This window comes from Oryctolagus cuniculus, chromosome X, assembly GCF_964237555.1.
Source record: "Oryctolagus cuniculus chromosome X, mOryCun1.1, whole genome shotgun sequence".
Lineage (NCBI taxonomy): Eukaryota > Metazoa > Chordata > Mammalia > Lagomorpha > Leporidae > Oryctolagus > Oryctolagus cuniculus.
Genome location: NC_091453.1, coordinates 98,153,885 through 98,178,489, shown reverse-complemented (window position 1 = coordinate 98,178,489; position 24,605 = coordinate 98,153,885). Strand labels below are relative to the sequence as shown.

General features: G+C 37.6%; 1 protein-coding gene across 3 annotated transcripts in view; it reads left to right on the top strand.

Annotated features, from left to right (window-relative positions):
- The window catches only part of LAMP2 (lysosomal associated membrane protein 2), a 42,064-nt gene extending 27,451 nt beyond the window's left edge, over positions 1-14,613 (top strand). Inside the window, exons 8-9 of one of the 3 annotated variants that reach the window (XM_008273154.4) lie at positions 339-503; positions 12,155-14,613. In XM_008273154.4, coding sequence (XP_008271376.1) covers positions 339-503; positions 12,155-12,297 — 308 coding nt within the window. In that variant the 3' untranslated portion in view covers positions 12,298-14,613. Of the gene's footprint in view, positions 1-338; positions 504-3,162; positions 5,550-9,822; positions 10,328-12,154 lie in introns of those variants that run through there. The other 2 variants (XM_008273156.3, XM_008273155.4) reach the window with 2 other exon arrangements.
- The last annotated feature ends 9,992 nt before the right edge of the window (positions 14,614-24,605 follow it).

Below are 24,605 nucleotides of genomic sequence, written 5' to 3'. Positions count from 1 at the left end.
CCAGGCGCATTAGCAAGGAGCTGGATCAAAAGTGGAGCAGCTTTAACTTGAACCAGTGCCCATATGGGATGCTGGCACTGCAGGCCAGGGCTTTAACCCACTGCACCACAGCATCCTGTATTTTCAAAACACAGTGGATACTATCTCAGGATGGGACTGATGTTTAGACTTTAGAAACATTTTTGGAAAGATCAGGAAACCTTAGGATGGAAATACTTGCTTTTTTTGGGTAGACCCTGCCCCACAGTCTCCCATACATCAGTGAAAGAACCTGCAGACTGTCCCATTTTTTGTGTTGATGAGGTAAGGAGTTACTAACCTGTTTCTTCTTTTTGAAGTTTTCAGCATTGCAAATACCAATCTTAGCTATTGGGATGCCCCCCTGGGAAGTTCTTATATGTGCAACAAAGAGCAGACTGTCTCAGTGTCTGAAACATTTCAGATAAATACCTTTGATCTAAGGGTTCAGCCATTCAGTGTGACAGAAGGAAAGTATTCTACAGGTAAGGATCAAGCACACTTTATTAATAACTTATATTCTTATGTTGATAGTTGGCCTTTCCTTTGAGTCATGAATATTCAAATGTTGAAATAGAGAATTATGAAATACTCTTTTGACTATGGTTAGAGTTCTCATGGTCCTGAGTTGTGTAACTATTTGGCTCATTCTTTTGCTCAAACTGTTTCCTGATTTGAAAACCATTTGCATCAGAGTTATTAAAGCTAAAAACTGATAAAAGCTTTAAGTGATCTTCACTTAAGGTATTGATGCTCTTCCTATGTTTTTGTGGGGAGGATGGCTCTTGGGAGCATCAGCTTTGAGCATTTTGCATCTGCTTTCTTGGGGCCATCTTTTTACTGGAAATATTTTCATACCTGCATGCAAAGCAGTTTGGCCTGCTTTTGTTAAGACAAAGGAAAAAGAGAAGGGTGGCAATAGAACCTCAAATATGGTAAACTCTGTTTCAGCCAAAATGATCTGGGGAGCTTTCAAAGCATGTGGCAGTGTGAATGAGGCTTTTTGAAGATCTACTTGGGGCTTATGGTGATATTTACCAGCTTTTTAATGAATATCTTGTATAGGGCTCATTATTAATGTGTTCATGTCAATAAGAAAGATACATTTGTCATTACAAGAGTAAAATTTGCATGAAGAAAAAAAGTACATAAGATTCCTTAAGTGACTTGTCCTTTTCAACCAATTATTTGAAATTGGAGATTTGCAGATCAAAAATCTGCTGAATAGAACTAGTCCAATCATCCACATCCTTTTGAACAATTAATTCTGTAGTTTAGAAGGAAATGTGGAAGCTGTGTTTAAAAGTGAATATGCTGTGAGCCTTTGGTTGCTTTTGCAGTGGTGTTGAACACCTAATATGACGTTGTAAGGCCAAAGTAAATCAGGCTGTTCACCCTACCATTCTTGTGACTTGAGATTAATCACATTTTAAAAATATTTTCAACAATTCATTTTCCCTTTTGTTGATTTTGCTTAAGTACTTCAATTATTTTGATCCTTTAATAGCTTTTTTGTTGGAGTCTTTATGTAGCTCCCCTACATTATTACCCTAATCTTTTTTTAGAGATTTGTTTATTTATTTGAGAGGTAGAGTTACAAAGGGAGAGATAGAGAGAAGGGTCTTTTATCCACTGGTTCATTCCCCAAATGGCCGCAACAACAAGCTGGGCTGATCCGAAGCCAGGAACCAGGAGCCAGGATCTTCTTCCAGGTCTCCCACGTGGGTGCAGGGGCCCAAACACTTGGTCCATCTTTTGCTGCTTTCCCAGGCCATAGCAGAGAGCTAGATGGGAAGAAGAGCAGCTGGAACATGAACTAGTGCCCATATGGGATGCTGGTGCCGCAGGCGAAGAGTTAGCCTGCTATGCCACAGTGCTGGCCCCTATTACCCAAATCTGAAGTCCCAACTTATATTTAGAATTTGAAATCATTTGCAGTGCTAATATCAGTTCAAGGCTGTTTACCTAGTCAGCTATATTAGAGATAAGCTGTGCTCTATCTCTAATTTAAAGCTTTAGTTTTTATGTACATAGAATTAAAAATACCACCCAAGGGAATATACATTTAATACTGGTATTGAATGCATAATGCATTTGTGGAACTAGGTTCTTGGCTGTGGGTACTTATAAATACAACACACAAGTAATACTTGGTTATATAAGGGGAGAAAATAGTATTATAGTAAGGCAGAAGAGTGGTGATTGGACTTTACTAGATTAGGCTACTTTCTAGAAGTAGAAAACATAGCCCCAATGGACTGCCAGCCCAGATCAGGTTGGTAAGAAATGTAGTAAACACATTAGTAATAGATCCCAGTTTGTTTATTTTTGTAGCCACTAAATTGTATATTCTAGATCAGGGATCTGCAGATTTTTTTCTACAAAGGTCTGGACAGTAAGTATGTTAGGCTTCGGGCCATATGATCTCCATTCAGCTATTCAACTCTACTATTATAAACAGATGAGTATGGTTGTGTTACAGTAAAACTTTGTTAATGCTGAATTTGAATTCCATGTAACTAATGTGTCACAAAATATTATTCTTATTTTGCTTTCTTCCCTCCAACCATTTAAAAATGTGAAAGCCATTTTAGCTCTTGAGCCAGATGTCCCATGGGCTATAGTTTGCTGATGCTTACTCTAAAGGAATCCAGAGCTAGCCTGGTTGTTATTATCCCATGATACCTTCCAAGATCCCTTTCTGATCTGTTCTCGATTTCTCAAAAGCCAGTCACTCCACTACTGAGAGGCTAACTGGCTATGTAGAAATGGGCTAGCTTAACTCTGTTCATTTCTGATGAAGTAACACTCCTAATTTGGAAAGGACTTGAAATATGAAGAAACACAAATCTACATACATGTATGTATGTATTTATAAGTTGTAATAGATGTATTAATAGAATAAATATATATACATATACAAACAAATGAAAGGATAAATGAGTTTTGGGACTTTAGAATTTAAAGAATTAGACCAGTTTATAATTTTCTATAGCTTTATCCTAAAAATATACCTGTCTTGGTTACTTCAGATTAGTCTTATAAGAGCATTTCTGACTTTTGAATCAACATCTTTTTTTTTTTTTTTGGGCGTTCTTTTTTGATTATACTCATTATTTGTTACACACTTTTTCTCACTTACAGCCCAGGAGTGTCCGCTGGATGATGACACCATTCTAATACCAATTATAGTTGGTGCTGGTCTTTCAGGCTTGATTATCGTTATAGTGATTGCTTACCTAATTGGCAGAAGAAAAAGTTATGCTGGATATCAGACTCTGTAACACAAATTCACATGTGATCTCTGTTACAAAATAATAAAGCAAGTGCAAGTTCCAATATGCAGTACTGTTCAATGTAAGGTGTATTTAGTTGTAGTCTTCCTCTTAGAATTGGTGGTATGGGGGATTTTGAACTTAAACAAAAAAAAATCCCAGCAAAGTATGAACCAGAAATTAGTCATGTGTTTTTGGTTTCCCCAAGCAAGAAATTTTAAGCTCTTATTTTTACAGCAAAAGACATATGCAAATATCATCTGATCACCTGTATTATAGGGTTGTTTTACTGTCTAGAATTAATATTTCAGTGTTTTCACTTTAGATTTTCTGAATGGAAAATATAGTTTAAGAAAAGCAATCCTTAAAAAGAGAATTTTTCCCCCTGCATGTAGTTGAATTGGAGAACACATTCTACAGTGAATTTGTACTTGCTCCTCTTGCATTATTTTGTGATTTTGTTTGCAGGTTAATTTAGCTACTTTGGCACTGCTGCATATTTGACCTATGAAAGATAAAGCTAGCAGATTTGAACAGGTCCTAGTATTATTATGTTCTTAGCAATGACTGCTTTTCTAATGCTTTTTGAATATACTTGTATTTAATGTAGATGTAATGACAAAAGATATCAAGACTTTTAAAAGTTTAGAATAGATGTTAATCTTAATGCTTAATCCTTTAAAATGGGATATTTCAATCTTTTAAATTATAAGACACAAGACTTCCAACTGGGCATTTTAATCCATCTTTTATGTGCTTTGGTGATGATTGGTAGGCAGTGCCAGTTGAGGGCATTAGTCCTTTGTAACCCATAAATTGGCCTCTACAGGCAGTACTAAAATTAATGCAGGTTTCTCCTTAAGTCTTCCAGTATTCTTTGTTGGTGGTAATGTATTTTTCCTTTTCTTTTTCTTAAAGAAGAAATGCCAGTATGTCCCAGGGCCTAGATAAAGAAGTGCACTTATACTTACAAAATAACTTGTCCCTAATCTCAAGTCTTGGTCTTCCCACAGTCCATTAAAAAGTTGTCCTTTGTTTCTAGATTGCATTGATTGCTACAACATTTTAATTTGGCTTTTGTATTTAAATGGTTCTGTGCTAATCAAAGCTTACATTATTATTGTTCATTATGATAGAGTCATTATTAATTCATGTACTTTATATTCAGTTTTGTGCTCTTAGAGATGTATCAATTGTCCATTTATCATGCACCACCTAATGTTTATATGAAAATAAAATATTTCAGCTTGATAATAGTTAACATAGCAAGTATTTCTTACAGCTTCTAGGATTTTTTTGGAATGACAGCATATATTTAAAGATTGTTAATATGCAGCCATGTGGGAGGTTTCTGTGGTTTTTTGGGGGGGAGGAATTATATACCTTCTATTCAGTAGAAAATGAGGAAACATTGAGGTTCCAAAATGCAGATGTTGAATGCATCAATATTTATACACACACATACACACACACTCATGAATATATAGGCAATTGCATGGTAGCATGTGTGTGTCTATAACTGTCTTTGAATTATACTGGTATGATAAATATTTTCTTTCAGATAATTGGCTCCCTGTTTAGCCTTGAAACATTACTGGCTCAGAATCAGATTCTTGACTAACCCCTCTGTAAGAGCTACATTGAGCTGCATTACCAGTATTCTTAATGACTGAATATGAGTCTGATTTTTTAAAAATTGTTTTTATTTAAATTGTATTTCAATGTAACTTATAAGAATGGATGATGCCTGTAAGAACATGGGCCTTAGATATTTCTCACGAGTCAAAATAAAGTGGCTTTTTAAAACTATATTAGAAGCACAAGTGGGTAGCTGTGGCTTTTTGCTATTAAGGTTTCTACATTTAAGTTAAATATATAATATTAAAATACCTCTAATAAAAACTGTTTTATAGAAAATCTGACTTCATTGAACATTTTTGTATTTTACATGGGCCAGTTTATATAAAGCTATTTACATTTACATTGCTGTTATTTCCCATAGCTACATGTTTTTTGTACCTTTTGTAGTTTTTGTTTTATTGGGTTTCCATCTTCGTAGTAACACTCAATTTGGTTGAGTGTTTTCCATGTTGTAGCATTTGTATGATGAAGAAACTGGTCCATGTAAATACTTTCCATGTTTTTTCCTCAAATGTTTAAACCACCAGTTTATGTATGGTATCTCTCTTTAGATATTTGCCTGTTTGCTCAACATTGCTTCTAAAACAATAAAGATTCTTTTATTTCTTAACAAAATCTCCTCATATTTTTTCCCATTGATTAAAAATTTTGTATACTACATGATGGTAGTTTCTTTCAAAAGGAAAAACTTCAAAAATATTTAAAAGTAGAACCAAATTATTTCTAAAATGTGCTCTCTGTAGTTCTCTCTTTGGAAGAACAGTCCTATATGGAGACTCTGACTAATGCTAGGTTGGCTACAGACCAGGAATTACCTGGGAAGTGTGCTATAAAAATACACATTCCAGGCCTCATCCCTAAAGGATTTATTTCAGTAGGTCTAGGATGATGCGTGTGTGTGTGTGTGTGAGTGTGAGTGCGTGTGTGTGTGTGTGTGAGTGTGAGTGTGTGTGTGTGTGTGTGTGTGTGTGTATGTAGAGTCTCCTGCTGAATCTGATGCTTAGCCTGTTAGGGAACCACTGATCTAGCATATTTATTTTATAGTAAAAGTTTCAGAGTATCTCTTCATAGATTTTTCTCAATTCCTAAATTGAAACTGATGTTTAATATCTGTACATAACAGCTTTATATTGCAACCATATAAATTGAGCTGGTGATCTTAAGCAAAGTAGGATTGTATGCAATATGTCTATTAGATCATCTGGAAATACCTGAATCTTTCAATTTGTAGACAGTTTCCAAGCCACCTTAGTATATCACATAAGGAAACTTAGTAACCCAGTTGGTGACTTTCCTCTGGATTACCTAGTTTAAGCCATGTGAATGTCAGTCATCATGACTCCCAACTCCACTATTAGCTGCTATGTGACATTGATTAAGTTGCTTAACTTCTGAAGTCTCAGTTTCTTCACTAGTGATTGAGGCTTTAAAATCCTGCTATTCATCTTTTGAATGATAATTTTCCTTTCTAAAAAGAATCAATACATTTATTTGAGTGTTTTTGAAGGGAATCTGTTAAGAAGTTACTTGTTATATATCAAAAACATGGCTTATATTCAGTGTAAAATGCACCATTTTGAGTTTCCTGCGTTTCTCCTGGAGGAATTCTTTTGAGACAGATGTTTTTAAGAGTATGGCATTTTGTTTATTTATTTAGACAGATAATGTTAAATTGTCTTGAGCTTATCTCTCTCCTCTCTCTTTTACTCTGCTAGCTAACTTTCTGTATCAGTAATGATCATATCTTGTCTTTGAAACTGAGATATGCCTGAGTGACACTGAGTAGCTCTTATCTTCCCAGATTTATGTGATATATTTCAGTTTGACTATAGGTCTAAAACATATATTATAATCAGTAGGATGTCACATAAGAATATGATTCTGAAACATTCTTCCAAAGAAAAATCTTAACTCAATTAGATTTTAAAGGGAGTCTTATATTTTGTTGTAAATGTGTATCTCAGCCTTTCAATTCTATGCTGAAAGTTATATTTGAAAAGTTTCTAAAGTAACAGAAAATTGAAGATTAGCAGTATTTTTAAGGAATATGAAACTTTTAAGTTGTTGGCAATGAAACTTTTTTAATCTTTAAAAGTTTGTATTGTTTCTGTGGCTGTTAAACTCTTCCACAAAAATAGTTTTCTTTTCCCCAGAACTGTGTTCAATAACTGTGGAGAGTACATTAGGTAAATAGATCAGATCAAAATGTCTTACAGAATGAATGAAATTTTTATTCAGGATATGATCCAGTTGAAATTACACTTTTTACCAAAATCTCTTTCCATTATCTAAAGAATTTTTTAAAATTGAATTCACAAAATCAATAGCTATTATAAATTAGTACTTCACATACTAATTGAGAACATTTTAAGTAAGTGACAGCATCAAGAACTGCCTTTTTGATCTACTCTGGGAATATTTGTCTTATATGAAAGCCTTATTGGCAGTATTTCTGAAATTCATTTCAGTACTAGGACAGATACCCAATTTAGGAACAGCAGACTGTGATTCCATTGCCAGAAGAAGACATTAATATAATGAATTTTTTAAAGACCAAGTCATGTTAAATCCAAGGCATAATACTTTATGGTACATGTCACCTAATAGTTTATGGGCTGGATGGTAATTTGGGAAATTGAAGGGGAGGAATTGAAGACTCAACACTGTCTACTCACAAGTCATATCTGGCAACCTTGGCTACCTGGATTCTTAACTAAGAAAGAAGTATAAATGATCATTGACGTGGCAGCGGAAGTCAATGTCAAAAAGTCCATCAACTCCAGAGTTGCATCTTGCCCCCTGTTTATATTTAAGTCTCTTCCACCCTGATGCTATCCTTTTTTGTCCCTATGTCACCCTTCTGTCTACATCCCTATTGTCCTTTCCTGTCTTAATTTTAAATTTTTCAAAATAAGTATTGTATGTTTCCCATCCCAGATTCTTGATATCCTAGCCAGTCACTTCCCATTCACTCATAACCTTGCTGAAATTTGACTCATACCCTTCTCCCAACATATTGCCAGATCCAGTGGACATTTTGCAGACTTCTCTAATATCGTTTGCCATTTTTCCACCCTACCCAAATGAAATGCTTTTCTTCCTTGTCTTCTGTGGTACCATTTTCTACGTGCCTTTTCTACCTCTTTCTTGCTTCTTTGGCCTGTCCCTTGAATTTGGATGTTCCCAAAAGATTTGTTTCTGGACCTCTTTTTATTCTATTTACCCTCACTGAGAAATATCTTTGTCCATGAACCTACCACTTGGGTTCATATAACCACTTGGTTGAGACACAAACACCTTCAAACTCAGCATATCCAAAGCTTAGCATCTCCCTCTTCTACACACCCTTTTTGACTCCCTCAAGCCCTGTGCTCCTAACACACACTACAAACAAAACAAAATTGAAAGACATGTATTTTTCTTGTATTCTCTATCATGGTGAATGGCACCAGCATCTACATAATCAAGGGTGGAATTGGAAACCATTCTATGATCTCATTTACTATAGCTCCTGCATCCATCCATTTGATCAATTCTGCCTTTTAATTGGATCTCTGGTCTGCCTTGTCTGCATCTGCACTTCATTAACTCAATTCAGTACCATATTATTGGTCACTGAAACTCTGGCAATAGAGGCGCCTCATAATTTACTGCCTCCAGTCTTGTCTGCTGTCACATCTAAAACAAACATCCTGCTTAAAACTCTGCTGCTGATTTTTATTTTTCCATCAGGATAAGACCAAACTACATAAGAGGATATAAGACCTTTGGTGAGCTTGTCCTAAAACACTTTTTCTGACTCCTGTCAACTAAGAATACCTCTTTAAAAAAAAGATTTATTTGAGAGGCAGTGTTATAGACAGGAAGATACAGAGAGTGAGGTCTTCCATCTGTGGGTTCATTCAGCAGATGGCCACATCTGGGTCTCCCATGTGGATGTAGAAGCCCAAGGACTTGGGCCTTCTTCCACTGCTTTCCCAGGTGCATTTAGCAGGGAGCTGGATCGGAAGTGGAGCAGCCAGCACTGCAGGCCGAGGCTTAACCACAGCGCTGGCCCTCCAAGAATACCTTGTGATCCATTACTCTAGCTATTCCAATCTGCTTGCAATTCCCGTGAAATGCTATATCCTGTTACCTGCCACATTTTCGTCTGTGCTGTTTCTTATATCTGAAATGCCTTTTCACCATTACCTACATTGTTAATTTTCACTCATCCTTTAAAACGCTGTATCACCTTTTCCAAATGTGTCATGTGTAACAAGATTGACTTTAAGTGTGCCTCTGAAACCTTTCCATGACATGTTGTGTGGTACCTGCCCCCTACTGCATTGCATTTTGGAATTATAGCCACTGATTTTCTTGTCTAACTCTCATATTAAACTGAGCATCTTGAGCCAAACAGTTATGCCATCAAGACCAGTTTATATCTCTTTCCCACTACTGAATGACCCCACACTGCTATGCGCTGATTTTTCATTCTTGCCTTGTATAGTCGCTCATTTGGTGAGTTAATAGTTCAGAGTCTGCAGTATTCCAGGCATTATACTTCTTCAACATTATAATATTTTGCCTCTGAAAACTCATAGCCTGATCATCAAGGAGGGGGGCTAATTTTATTAATTAATTATCTTCTGATTAAGAAATCTGAAAAGTATGTGATTACTTTATACATAAAAAAGACTGCATTTTTTACTGTGGAAAAGCATATAGTATGATTATTTTGAAAATCATTTTTGTGGAACATCTCATTTGCTGATAATGAATGACTTGTTACCTTCATATAAACAACAAAACATGAATATTGAAAAATGCTATCATTGTAACTTAAAATTGACCAATTTGAAATTTTGTCACTGTTTGTTCTCAATTGTCCTTTCTCCACATCTAGCTCAAGACTGCAGTGCAGATGACGACAACTTCCTTGTGCCCATAGCGGTGGGAGCAGCCTTGGCAGGAGTACTTATTCTAGTGTTGCTGGCTTATTTTATTGGTCTCAAGCGCCATCGTGCTGGTTATGAGCAATTTTAGAATCTATAATCTGATTAATTATATACAAATACATGCAGATTACAAGGTTTTATTGCCTCTCAATATTTGAAACACTTTGCTTAAAATTGATAGGTTGAAAATTTAATTCTTGAATAAGTACCAGCATTGGTCATTATTAATTAATAAAACCTGCTGTCTTTGATCAGCTGAAAATCAAAAGTATTATATTTACTAGTCCTAGAGACAGACTTGTTAAGAACACCAGTGTGCAATTTTTTAAGATCTAAAGAGCCCTGGCCAAATTTTGATCCTAACTTAAGATTCCTTAAACCTATTAACGTGACCACTATAAGAATAAAATATGTAGTTGTGTCTTAATGAAATTAATAAATATTGTTTCACTACCCGTGTTCTGTTTCAGTATATAAGAACTGTTTTGATTTAAGATCATTACTGTGCCTTTGCCTATAGTTCATTAAATAAATATTGGTGTGACATAAATGTCCCTCACATATGCTTATATTCGGTTGTCAGTTGCTGAGATAGAGAATGTCCTCAGGGCCATCAGCATTTTTAAGGTTACATGACTTTTACTAATTTCTTTGAGTTTAAGATAAGAATGAAGTAAAAATCGTAGGCCTGCGATTTTTCCCTAGGTAATAAACTGACACAAGAAGATACAATAGAACCTAAACTGGCTTCAGAATTAGAGTTTTTTTTTTTAAAGAATTGTTTAGTTTTGACAATACAGACTAGAAGGATTCAAGCATATTTAACCACTTGCCTTCTTTTTCTTGTGTTTTTCTCTTCTTTGGATGCATTATTAGCATTGAAAGAGAAATATTCTATGAACAAATTAGGACAGATTGTGTTGTGTTTCTCTACCTTATCTTGTTGATCTCTGGATCATTAAAATCTATTTAATGTTGTTATCAGACTGGTACTTAAGAAATGTAAGCTAACAGCAATCTCAAAAGGGAAGCAGTAAAGCATAGCAACTAGGCTCGTGCTTCTTCAAGACTGCTCCTGTGGGACATAGCATAGATGGGGGTGTAGAGAGAAGCTGTTTGTTGAGCTTCATTAAATGAACATAAATGTTCATTAAAATGAGCTCAGTAATCAGGCCTTGCTGAAGTATATTCCGTGGTATAAGTGCAGCACAGAAATGTAACACATTGATAGTGATAATGGAGCTTATGAAGTTCTGAATGTTGGCTTTTTTTTCAGTAACAATGTAGTAAAACAGTCCTACTTTGATCTTTGGTATTTTGAAACCTATACCTTTTCAGATGGGATTATAAACATGGGAGGAAAAGAGAAGGGAATGAACATTTGTTGACCAGCTGATGTATAATAATATGTTTTACAAATACAATTTGATTAATCTTCAAATATTTTATAATTTATTATTATCCTCCTTTTACAGATGAAGAAAGTGATGCCCAGTTTAAATAATTTGCCTGGGGTGTTTAGCTAGTTGTTGAAGGAGTCAAAATTCAAACCCAGTTCTGCCTGACTGCAAAGCTTAAAATCTACATTGCCTTCTTGGTGGGCCAATGGAAAGGGCTGCAGTATATTAGATTTCACCATTGTTCTTCTAAGCCATGCAAAAAAAACCAAAAAAAGATTATGCTGCATTTTCTGGATCCTAAATATTTTGTGAACTTACATTTTACTACTTTTATAGAATTCTTGCTTATGCTTTAATGATAGATTTTGCAAGAGAGAAAGGGAGTGGAGAAATGTAGACACTGGTTTTAAGACTACATGATAGCTCTTTTCTCCAGTGCCATTAGACAATTAAACCTAAAATCTCCCCATGTTAGTGAAATGTAATTTTGGATTTTGAACCCTTTCTTCTGCTTTCTGTATTGAAGAATTTGATGTGATTTGAAATGAAGTGGTAGTGGAATGTATGGGATGATCAATTGTTTGGAAATATTGGAGTGGATATTGAGAGGATAAGAGTATGAGAGTACTTCAGAAAGTCCAGGGAAATGGAATTAAAAGATAAGTTCAGTTTGGTGCAAAAATTTTTTGAAACCGTTCATAGTTTTTTCATAATAGGCGTTTTCATGAACTTTTTGAAGCCCCTTCATATGCATGGATGAAGATAATGCTATAAAAGACTCACCTAAGTATACTTTCAAAATGCTAGTTTCTTATTTATTTCTGCTTCATTGTCTTTACTAATTTCCTTTCCTTGCTCTCTGTCTGTTCTTTTCTAACAGCTGAAGAATGTTCTGCTGACTCTGACCTCAACTTTCTTATCCCTGTTGCAGTGGGTGTTGCCTTGGGCTTCCTTATAATTGTTGTCTTTATCTCTTACATGATTGGAAGAAGGAAAAGTCGTACTGGTTATCAGTCTGTGTAATCAATTAAATCTAGTGCTTTTTGGTTTTTTTTGTTTGTTTGTTTTGTTTTTGCAATTAGAAGTTATGTTTTCATTGGCTAAAAGCCAGGAAATACTGTGCAATAGATTTTTTAAGATATGCAGACTAACCTCACTCAGTGAGTTGCTAGCTAACTTGGGCATGAGTGGTACATATTTAAGAAAAAAAGTATTAGGACCATTTTTTTCTATTTTCTTTTTCTTCCTTTGTTAAAATGTAATTTAAAAAATTATGATCTAGAATATGCTTTTTTAAAAAATAATAATTTTAAGCCTCTGGATCCAATTATAAGACTTTCTATTGAAGTATAATTTTATATGTTGCAGTTACTTGTATTTTGCTACTTTGATGTTATTTGCAGTATCAAAGCTGTTAACTTGCTTTAGGAAATAAACTCAAGAACATTAAGTATTCATTTTCATTGGTGGTAAATATAAAATTTGGTTCATAATGAGATTTCCTTTCCCCATCTCCTAATCATGATGATTTAAATATTTATTTTTTCTGTTATTTAAAAAGAAAGTGGTTTCACAATATTGTACTGAATATAAAAGTCTGGATGTTTTCTCCATTATTGTTAGTGGCTACTATGTTTTAACAAAGATGTCTTTTTGTTTGTTTGTTTTGTCTGCTTGAGTTTGGAATATTGATTTCCTCACACTTGACATTCATGTTGAAAGATGAAGTAAAACCTTCATCTTCTTAATAAGGTATTGAGGTAATTAGACTATGGTTTTTCTAAGGTTATGATTTAGAATTTTTTTCCCTCAGAGCCTTAACTTGTCCAGAAAGTTAATTCATTCCACACTAAAAACAAAGTTCTTTGCTCTTCCTGCCTTCATATTCTCCATTTGAGTAAGTGCTAATTGATTTTTTTAACATTTCTTTCTTCTGTCAACAGCAAGTGCTAACTCTAAGAGGCTAGCAGGCCCTGATATGTCATCAGCCAGATAGCTGCCTAGCCAAAGTAGACTGGGATTATTCTGTAAATTTGTTGATCTTGATATAAGATTTATATACTTGTAGGAACCTCTGATGGTTCTGGCTTCCAGAGTAAGGTACCAGAGACCACTCATCCCTGTGTCTGCTTGAATTGTTCTTTTATTTGGAAATACAGTGTTATGGTTGTCTAGCACCCAAATGGTTTTTTGGCATACTTGTCATTAGTACAAGGCAGATGCTTATTTTAACATGCTATTTTGTCTCTACATTTTACAAAAAGCTAAAGTTCCCAAATATCTGCCTTCACTTCAGAAATTTTCCTTGGATTAAAAAATTAAGCCTAGACCTTAAAAAACTTAGTTTATTATTACAACCAAGGATTAAGTCCCAATCTACCTCTTAGTGCAATGCAGATGCTCAACACCACTGTGTTGCTGCCATTAACTGATGCCAGAACTCTTTGCCAGTAACTGGAATGACAAAATTTAGTTAAAAAAGAAATAAAATTCATCAATATCTTTCTGTACTATCTTATCTATATACCCATCTTAAAAGCATATATTCCAAGCTGGAGTAGAAAGTCAGATTGTTCAATTACATCTCCTTTAATACTTTGGAACTCTGATTTGTAGATTCAAGCTCTCCTCTATTTGCTAAGTATATGAAGAATGTTTTCTTCTAAAATATTATTCTCTGAGAATATCTGTTTATTTGTTGTTTGGTAAAAGGTATTTGGTCAAAACGATGGTACCACAAAAAGCAGTGGTTTCATTTCAAAACATATTTTTGAGATGACTGTCTAGAAACCAGACTAGTTCAATGAGCTAGTGACCTTCCGAAGTATATGAATTGGAAATTCAGATGCATTCAAAATTGCGGATTCATTTAAAAGTTTTCTACCTTTTGGGATGGAGACTACTATCACTAATTTTCATTAGGTATTATGGCTTTATCTTAGATAATTAGAAAATGTGTGCTTAATTCACTGAGAATTAAAATATGAAATATTAACAGGGCTAAAACAAAAGCTCCTTCAAATCCAGAAAAATACACAAAACTTGAAATCTATGAACTGAGTGTTCAGTTAGCTTTGCTCACTGAGTTTGTTTTTATGTCAGTACAACAGAGGATCCAGAAATAGTACTTTGAACACATGAATAGAAAGAATCATTTTTCACCTAAGCTTCTTTGGAAGAACTGATGTTTGCTGCTACCTAAAGTTCTGGATATACCAACTTAGAGAACTAATTAATACTTGCAAAATAAAGCATACTGTGGTACTCCTGTTTGATATGATATATGTGATTTTTAGATTGATGGATTAAAATATAATAAAGATCATACATTCCATACCACTATGTATAACTTCATTTTTGTTTCATATGTTCAGCCATAAGGACTTTGATTGATTTGGTAGTCTAATTTCCTTAAATTCTGATCTCCTGAATTGTCAGTTGGAATCATACAATTTTGTAGGTTTGCACCTTACCAAGTCCCATCCTTAGAAAGGCATTAGAACCTTAACTAAAGATACTTCAAATATGGGGACCTGGATGGTCACAAAAGTTCTAAGGAAACATTGAAAATAAAACATGGAGCTCTCAAATATAAGAGCCTCTTAATAAATGTACTTACAGCTTATGTCTGTCTACATTGATCAACTATACTCAGTGTTCCTGCCACTCTGGGCAAGATATGCCTCAAAGGTATGGCAGGGCCGAGAGAGACACTATCCATGTTCTGATAATAAAAGTCTTTTTATTAGAAATTTGCTTTAGGTTCCTTAAAACCTAACACAGTATTCCGTTGTCATATGATTGGAATGAATGACAGCAAATGCATGGTATGCTCCTTTTTTACAAAAGGGGCTTTTTTGGTGGGAGAAGGAATTAAACATTGGCTTTCTTCATAGTTCTTGAATAATAGGGTTGCATAGTCTGTTTGTTGGACACTTAATAGCTTTTAATTAAGTGAAAAAATATCCTTACCTTGCAGTTTCAGTACTAGAGAGAGGATATCAATAGGACCTGTTTTGGTTATTGCATCACCTTTGTGGAATACACTAAACAACTCTGAATCTCATAGGTGCAGAAAGAAGCATTCCAAGTTCAATGTATGTACTCTGAATGCTAGAACTGCCTCTAGAACTCTTTTTTCCCCCAGAAACCTTTTACTTAAGGAATACAAACTTCATGCATTTCATAAGTACAACTTTAGGAACATAGTGATTCTTCCCCCTGTACCCGCCCTCCCATCCACATTCCCATTCCTCTTCCTCCTCCCTCCCCTATTCTGAAGTAATGTTTTCATTTCCTTTGCTTTACTGTTTGTATGTGTTTTGATGTATTGTAAACAGGTATATAATGCATTTTTAGTAGAAAAAAGCAGCCCTAGTTTTTTATTAAGCAGTTCTGGTGCTATGTACTTTACACATATTTCATTTAATACTTACAGCAACCCTCTGGGGTTGGGTGGTATTATTCCCAATTTACAGATGAGGTAACTGAAGCCTGAGCCAATTAACTAATCAAAGTCGTATGGGAATAAGAAGCAAAATCCAGCTTGATCTCCCTCCAAAGACCATACTGTTAATGACTGCACATCCTGTCCTAAGAAACAGTAGATCTCTCACACAATTATTTATTTGAGAGGTAGAGGGAGCGAGACAGATAGATAGACAAAGCTCCTATCTGCTGGTTCAGTCCCCAAATGCTCTCAATGGCCAGGACTGGTCTGGGCTGAAGTGAGGAACTGGGAACTTAATCCAGGCTTCCCACGTGAGCAGCATGAACCCAATTACTTTGGTCCTGCTGCTCTCCAGGGCCTACATTCACAGGAAGCTGGACTCAGAAGCTAGAGCTGAGTATCAAACCCAGGAATTCTAATGTGGGACATATCTTAACTATTGTCTTAATGGCTAAGCTAAATGCCTACCCAAAACATAGATTTTTAAAAAAAATATGTGTCTCACATTAAATTGTTACAGGAACCTGGTTCTGTACTCTTCTATCCTTTATGTAGACACTTTATGAATGTTCTTAAGGTAACTTGAGATTTGTCCAGCCCACTTGAGGGCTGAGTTAAGCCCTGAATTTCCAACCCCCCCTTTTAAAGGTAGCCTCCTATAGCTATTCTGATCACATACCAGTATCATTCTGTCCTCAAACTCTTTTGCACCATGAATCATTTTGACTGTGCATTAGTGTGTTTAAAAGACTAAATGGAACTGTTTTCCCCTTCACTTTCTTTAAATTAATGTCATCCATACCCCGCCAAGTCATCCCTCAACTTTAAGTGCAGTGTGGCCATGGCACCCTGCAACCAACCATTGTTAGGTGTTTTGAGCCTCAATACACTCCCAGATCTAGAGCCTTTTTGAAGGGGTTTCAAGAAATTCTTATCTGCATAAAGTTTCTACCTATAATTTGCAGCATTCCCCATTCCTCACCTCATCTACTACTTTCTTATATTCTACTTCAGCCATGGTGGCCTTCTTGTGACTCCTCAAAGACCCTAGTGGTGTGCTCACTTTGCTCTGCCTTCTACCTGGAAGGCTCTTCCTCTAGCTGGTCTTCATGGCTCACCCTCGTCCTAATCAAGTCTCTAACTGTTACCTTGTCAGTGAAGTGTTCCCTGACCACCCTGTATTTTTTTTAAAGATTTCTCTGAAAAGCAGAGTGACAAGGAGAGAGAGAGAGAGAGAGAGAGAGAGAGAGAGAGAGAGAGAGAGAGAATCTTGCACCTGCTAGTTTGTTACAGAAACCTGAGGTGGGAAAACTTCCTCCATTCAAGCAGGCACCAGAGACAGTGGAGGATCGAAGCAGTTTATTGCCCCAGTGGGCTCAGCTGGAATCATTTCCTGAGAACTGAGCAACAATCCCAAGTTTCTTACCATATTTACAGGTTCATCAGCATTATACCTTAGCTGTTACAGCATTAGTGGGTTGAAACTGCAGCCTACATGACAGTACCATGCTTCCAATGGTCGGTGGGCCTGGTATGTTTGTAAAAGAGATACCAGGGGCAGATTTATTAGGACAGATTTATGACTGGAGTATACAGAAACAGAACTTAGGACATCTTCCCTCCCTAGACAAGATAACAGTGGGCAGCTGCTTCACTAGTTAATTGTGAGCAGCCACTTTTCAAGGTCTGTGTTGGGAGGAGGGGTCTGCTTTTATTTCTTTGTCTCTGGTTGTGGCCGTATTTCCTCTACAGGTTTACTCTTCAGATGGCTGTAATGGCTAGGGCTGGGCCAGTCTGAAGCCAGGACATAGGGACTCCATCAGAGTCTCACATGTGGATGACAGGAACTCAGGTACCTGCTGCTTCTCAGATGCATTAGCAGGGAGATGGATTAGAAGTGGAATAGCTAGCACTGGAGCTAGCACTTCTGTATGGGATGCAGGTATCACAAGTTTATCACCATCTGACATGATATATATATATTTCACTTGTTAATTCGCATTTCATGTATGTTTCCCGCTAGAAGGTAAACTTATTGAGAGCAGGAATTGTTGCTTCTCTGTTCCAGTCCCTAGAACAGTGCCTTGCTAATGGCACAGAATCAACATGCTGAAAGAATGAGTGATCATCTTGTATATTAGCTAAACATTTATTGTACACTTAATAATACCTATTTCATCAAATCTAAGATCTATCATTTGTAAGATAAATGCTACTGATGAAACTGGTCGTGAGAGGCCTATTGATTTCAAGGATGCTAAAATTTCAAAAAATATATATCTTGGAACTGATATGTGCCAGTCATGTGGAGACTGCTGTACATGGATTATATTGCCTACCATTATTCACTAATTACTGATGAATTAATTAATAATTATATCATTTAATTATATGTTCTAGGGATGTGAGCCATGTCATACAGCCTGAAAACTAGGATTTAAACTTAATGAGCCCAAACCAATGCCTTTAAATACTTTGCCATTACAAAATTCCTGTAGTAATGGGCCGGCGCCGCCGCTCACTAGGCTAATCCTCCACCTAGCGGCGCCGGCACACCGGGTTCTAGTCCCGGTCGGGGCACCGGATTCTGTCCCGGTTGCCCCTCTTCTAGGCCAGCTCTCTGCTGTGGCCAGGGAGTGCAGTGGAGGATGGCCCAAGTCCTTGGGCCCTGCACCCCAGGATAAGTGCCTGGCTCCTGCCATCGGATCAGTGCGGTGCGCCGGCCGCAGCGCGCTGGCCACGGCGGCCATTGGAGGGTGAACCAACGGCAAAAGGAAGACCTTTCTCTCTGTCTCTCTCTCTCTCTCACTGTCCACTCTGCCTGTCAAAAAAAAAAAAAAAAAAAAAAAAAAAGACAAAACTCCTGTAGTAGAACATTCTGGTTCTTGTGTAATTTTCAGTTCCCAAAACAAGTCTGTAACCATTGTTGTTGTAAGTTTCAGGTTTTTTTTTTTTTTTTTAAGATTTATTTATTTATTTGAAAGGCAGAGTTACAGAGAGGCAAAGGCAGAGAGAGAAAGAGAGATCTTCCATCCACTGGTTCACTCCTCAAATGGCTGCAACTGCCAGAGTTGAGCCAATCCGTTGCCAGTAACCTGGAGCTTCCTCCAGGTCTCTCATATGGGTGTGTAGGGCCCAAGGACTTGGGTCGTCTTCTACTGCTTTCCCAGGCCATAGCAGAGAGCTGGATCAGAAGTGGAGCAGCCAGGGCTTAAACTGGCACCCATATTTGATGCTGGCACTGCAGAGAGCATCTTTACCCTCTATGCCACAGTGCCAGTCCCCATAATTTTCAGTTTTAAACTAGGTAGAATATTCACTAACCACTTTTTCTTCTTTCAAGCACTATATAGTATAGTATGCCAGATGTGTCACAACAGTATTTGAATCCTGACTCTTATCACATAGTAGCTATGTGACCCTGGACAAGTGACTTAATTCTTTAGGTTTCTCTCTATATAAAATAGTGATAACACTACTTTCTGTCTTGTAGGGATTTTTTAAAGATTTTTTTTTTTTATTTGAGAGTTAGAGTTACAGACAGTGAGAGGGAGAGACAAAGGTCTTCCTTCTATTAGTTCACTCCCCAAATGGCCACAATGGCTGGAGCTGCACCAATCCGAAGCCAGGAGCCAAGTGCTTCTTCCTGGCCTCCCGAGTGGGTGCAGGGACCCAAGGACTTGGACCATCTTTCACTGCATTCCCAGGCTACAGCAGAGAGCTGGATTGGAAGAGGAGCAGCCGGGACTAGAACTGGCACCCATATGGGATGCTGGTGCCGCAGACGGAGCATTAACCTATTGCACCACGGTGCCGGTCCCTCTTGTAGGGATTTTAAGAGAATTAAGATGTTTCCAACAAGTACATAAATAAGCAGTAGATGTTAGCTATTTGTGATGCTAATCTGGATCTTCTTCCAAAAGATGGTAGATGTCAGATGTTTAGATATGATCATGGGAAGAAGTAGAGAGAGAAAAGGGCCAAGATAAAACCTTAAAGGAGCAGGATCTACTAAAATTAGGTTATAAAAAAAGTTGTGATGCTTTAGGTCAGTTTTACAGAATTCAAGTGAAGGAAGTGCATCTGGTACTCAAGGAAATAAAGAATTAGATTTTAAGCTTCAACTGAATATGCAGGTGATGATGACTACTAAGAAAGTTAGAAGATGAACAATGACTGATAACATGTACTGCATTTTTAAGATGTATTACAAAGATAGAATCAAATGTTTGATGTATATAAGAATAGACCAGTTTTTCAAAGGAGAAGACAAAGTACACATATACACAATTCACTGGTATATGTATATATGCATGTACATTGTGTGTTATTTATGTATGTACAATGTGTGTGTATATATATATATGATAATTGATAAGATCATTGGAGAATGAAACATTGAAAAATGATGCTGAGATACTAAGATACTAGATTAATTACTACACCTACCAAAATAAATTCAAAGATGATTAAAGAGTTAATTTAAAAAAAAAAAGATTTATTTATTTGAAGGGCAGAGTTACAGAGAGGGAGAGAGGGAAAGACAAAGAGAGGTCTTCTATCCTCTGGTTCACTCCCCAAATGGCCACAACAGCCAGGGCTGGGCTAGGCTGAAGCTGGGATCCAGGGGCTTCATCCGGGTCTCCCAGTAGGTGCAGGGCCTGAGGACTTGGGCCATCTTCTGCTGCTTTCTTAGGCATATTAGCAGGGAGCTGAATGTGTAGTGGAGAATGAACCAGCACCCATATGGGATGCTGGCATTTCAGGAGGCTAGTTAACCCATTAGGCCACAACAACCAGCCCCAAGGATTAAATTTTTAAAACTATAGAAAATACAGAATCAAATGGAAATAGCTGTATTATCTCAAAATAAAGACTAAAAGGGTCAAAAGGAATGGCGGGGGAAAAGAAGATTCTAATATATAAAATTTTAATATTTCTGATCATTAAAATGCCACCACACAAATTTAAAGATGAACAACAAAAAAGGGAAAATCTGTGCCATATTTAGAAAAAAACTTTTTTTGTTTGAGCGATAGAGAACGAGAGAAAGTGCGCCCATCTGCTGATTCACTCCCCAAATGCCTACAGCAGTTCCAGGTCAGGGGCCAAAGCCATGATCCAGACATTCAATCCAGGTCTCTTACATGAGTGGCGGGGACCCAACTGCTTGAGCCATCACCAGTGCTTCCCAGGATCTGCATTGACAGGAAGCTGGAGTCAGGAACTGGAGGGTGGATATCATCAAACTCAGCCACTTCAGTGTAGGACGTAGGTGTCTTAACCATCATCTTAATGGCTAGGCCAAATGTCCACCCTCAACTTGCTGTATAAAATCTAACAAAAGGTTGGGTCAATATCCTTACTAATAAATAAATACAAAGCAAGATAAATTCAAAGGTGATTAAAGAGTTAATTTAAAAAAAGATTTATTTATTTGAAGGGCAGAGTTACAGAGAGGGAGAGAGGGAAAGAGAAAGAGAGGTCTTTTATCCCCTGGTTCACTCCCCAAATGGCCACAACAGCCAGGGCTGGGCTAGGCTGAAGCTGGGATGAGTGAACTGGAATAAGGACATGAAATAACTAAAGTGGGACAGAAAAAACAAATGGACAGGCAACTTGAAAAATTTTACATCTTTCTACTAAACAAAGAAATATAAATTAAAACAAGATAACTTTCAAACTGCATAAAATTTTTAATGATAATATTCACAAGAGTGAATGGCCATGGTACAGAAATGTCACACTAACATAATGTTGAGAATGAAAATGAAATATTGGAAACATCTAAATCCCCAATAAGAGGGAACTAGTTGTGTTTCAAGTAAATAAATAAATCTTTTTTTAAAAAAAGAATATAGGGGGCCGGTGCCGTGGCTCACTTGGTTAATCCTCTGCCTGCAGTGCCGGCATCCCATATGGGTGCTGGGTTCTGGTCCCGGTCGCTCCTCTTCCAGTTCAGCTCTCTGCTGCGGCCTGGGAGGCCAGTGGAGGATGGACCAGGTGCTTGGGTGCCTGCACCCGCATGGGAGACCAGGGGGAAGCGCCTGGCTCCCAGCTTCAGACCGGCACAGTGTGCCAGCCGTGGCGGTATTTGAGGGGTGGACCAACGGAGGGAGGACCTTTCTGACTCTCTCTCTCTCTCTCTCTCACTAACTGTCTAATTTTAAAAAAAGAATATAAAAGTATGCTAGTATCTTACTGTTAAGTGTCACATGAAAATTGGGTGGAAATGCCTACCATTCTGTTTCGGTAAGTAAAACTGAGTGTACGTGGATACCTAATGCTCCATTGCCACTTGAACAATGCTTCTTTCTCTCTCTAACTTTCCATATACTGGGTAAAGTCTAGCATAGGATGGTCCAGATTGGAGCCACTACTTCTACAAAGGAGGAATCTATGAAGGAATATGTACTCTATCTTGGTATATATGAGGGGACTTCAAAAAGTTGGTGGAAATGGAATTAGAAGATAAGTTTATTTTGTTGTAAAAGTTTTTTGAATTCCATACATATAGAGTATGTACATATATGCACATTTGTGTGTATATGTGTATAAAGTAAACACATTAAAGTATAAACAGCAGTCACTTCCAGGTTTGCAGATTCTGGGGAGTTTTAATTACTATTCACAATTCTGTTTTGGTGAATTCAATTTATTGTGGTAATCAGAAGAGCCTCAGGAAAATGATTTGTCATAAGTTGATTTTTAATCTCCTTGGTTCTTTCTTGTGGTCTATATAGAAGTGAGAGCTGGCCTCCACTCCTGCCAGACGTCAGAGTGCTCTCCTCATTTGAAACATGTTTGTATCAAAAACATTTTATTTTACATTGTTCATTTGTCCAGTCACCTGGCACATAATCATGCATGGCTTTCTTGCTCCCAAAGGGATGCAGAGGCATATCTGTCTTCTATGTCCCTGTAAAACCTAGAAGGTGCTTCCTTCCATCTCTATACCTTGCCACATGCCATCTTCAGAGGCTCCCACAGGAGGGGTCCATGTTGCAACCACTGTGTGCAATTGAGTGAGACACATAGGAGTGGAAGTGTTGATGGCAAGTGGCTCTGTGGGAATGGAGCTGGGGAACATGTCACACCACATGCTGCTGTATCTTGCATCTCTCTGCAGATTCTGCCAAGTCAATACCTTTAGGAGTCCTGTCCCCAATCTTCTCCCACCACCTCCTTTTCTAGTACCAACATTAACTACCATGCCTCATTTTGCCACTTCCACAAACTTCCATTTCCTCCAGACTGCCATTGTGAATTCAAAGTCTTTTCATTATTGTCAGTCCTCTGGGTCAAGGTTTTGGCAGAACCTGTTAACCTCTTCTGAATTAGTAAAAGTTTGAAGGCACTGTGCTAGAGCAGAAGAACATGGAGTTTGGTGCCAGGCAAATTGGTGATAGAACCCAGGCTTCATCTTCTCCAAACTGAATGGCTTTGAGTAAGTGATTAAATTGCCACATCTGTAAAATATTCTCCATGAGGAACCATTAACAGCAGTATCTATTATTCCTATACCTTGCAATGCTGTGATGGTCACCAACAGAAGGATGACCATAAAGTCTCACATGATAGGCACTCAGGTAGGTATCTCTTATACCTATTACTCCATTATCACAGAGCAGAGCCCTGAGGCAACACACTTTAGGGGGCTCAGGGGAATTCAGTAACTTGTTCAAATTCATACAGTGAATAGCAGAGCAAGTATTTGATCCCAGTTATCTCTGGCTCCAAAGTCCAGGCTCTTCCCACAAATACCTTCCTGCCTTAACATTCATGTGCCCAGCCCAGAATGGAGAATTGGCATCCAACTTGGCTAATTCCAGCCAAACATTTCAGGCAGGTTTCTGGGTAATCATGCTGAACTGTATAAAAACATAAGCACAGGCCTACAAACACACCAATAGATATCAGAGTGTATTGTGAAGCCTTAAATGAACCAGCCATGTGGAGAACTAAGGTGATTTGTTCATATTACTCTATGGATTAAAAACAGAGGTTTTCAAATTTCAGTGTATGTCAGAAACACCTGCTGGGTCCCAGTTCCATAGTTGATGGAGTCAGGAGGGCTGAGGTGGGGCCTGAAAATTTGCATTTGTAGTATGTTCCCAGGTGATCTTGATGCTGCTGGTTTAGGAACCTCCCACTGCAATCCACTCTGAAATGTACTCTAACATTCCCAAGTCTCATCTGTGTCCCATCTTCCCCAAATCCCAAGGAGCTATTAATATATTCACAAGAGTCTCAGAAAACCTGCCCAACCCAGAAAACCTAGCTTTGGGTCTGATGTCCCTGATGGGTCCCTTTCTCTGCACCCCTTCCCAAGTAACCAAGTTACCCCCTATAATCACAACACTAAGGGAAGTGAGAATGCTGGCGGGACAGGGTCACTTTTGTTCTTTGTCCCTATGCCAGTCAGGTAGCTGGCCTATTTCCCCCTTCCCTTTTACCTCATAGAACATTCATCATCTGAGCACACAGTCCACAGCCTGGCTGCTTTCCCAAATCCTGAGCACCTTGGTTGGATTATGCATGGAAGAGAAGGGACAGTGCCCAGAAGGTAGGAGGGCCATTTCTGCTCATGGGATATCAGTGGGCCTCAGGAAAACAAGGGCCTCAGGGAAATGGCTCTACTTGGTACAGAATGGAGGCTAGACTCAAGGCTTTTCAGCTCCCATCCTTTGTGCCTCACCAGCTGTGGAGTAACAGGCCCACCTTTCAAGGTGCTATGCAGATGTAGACCGTGAGACCAGCACAGACAACCATGGTAAACTGAAGGTCTCATATATGCTCCCCCAATTCTTGGATAACCGACAAAAAATGAGGGGATGGGCCCTCCAGCAGTGACTGAGAATGAACGTTCCTTCTCCTTGGT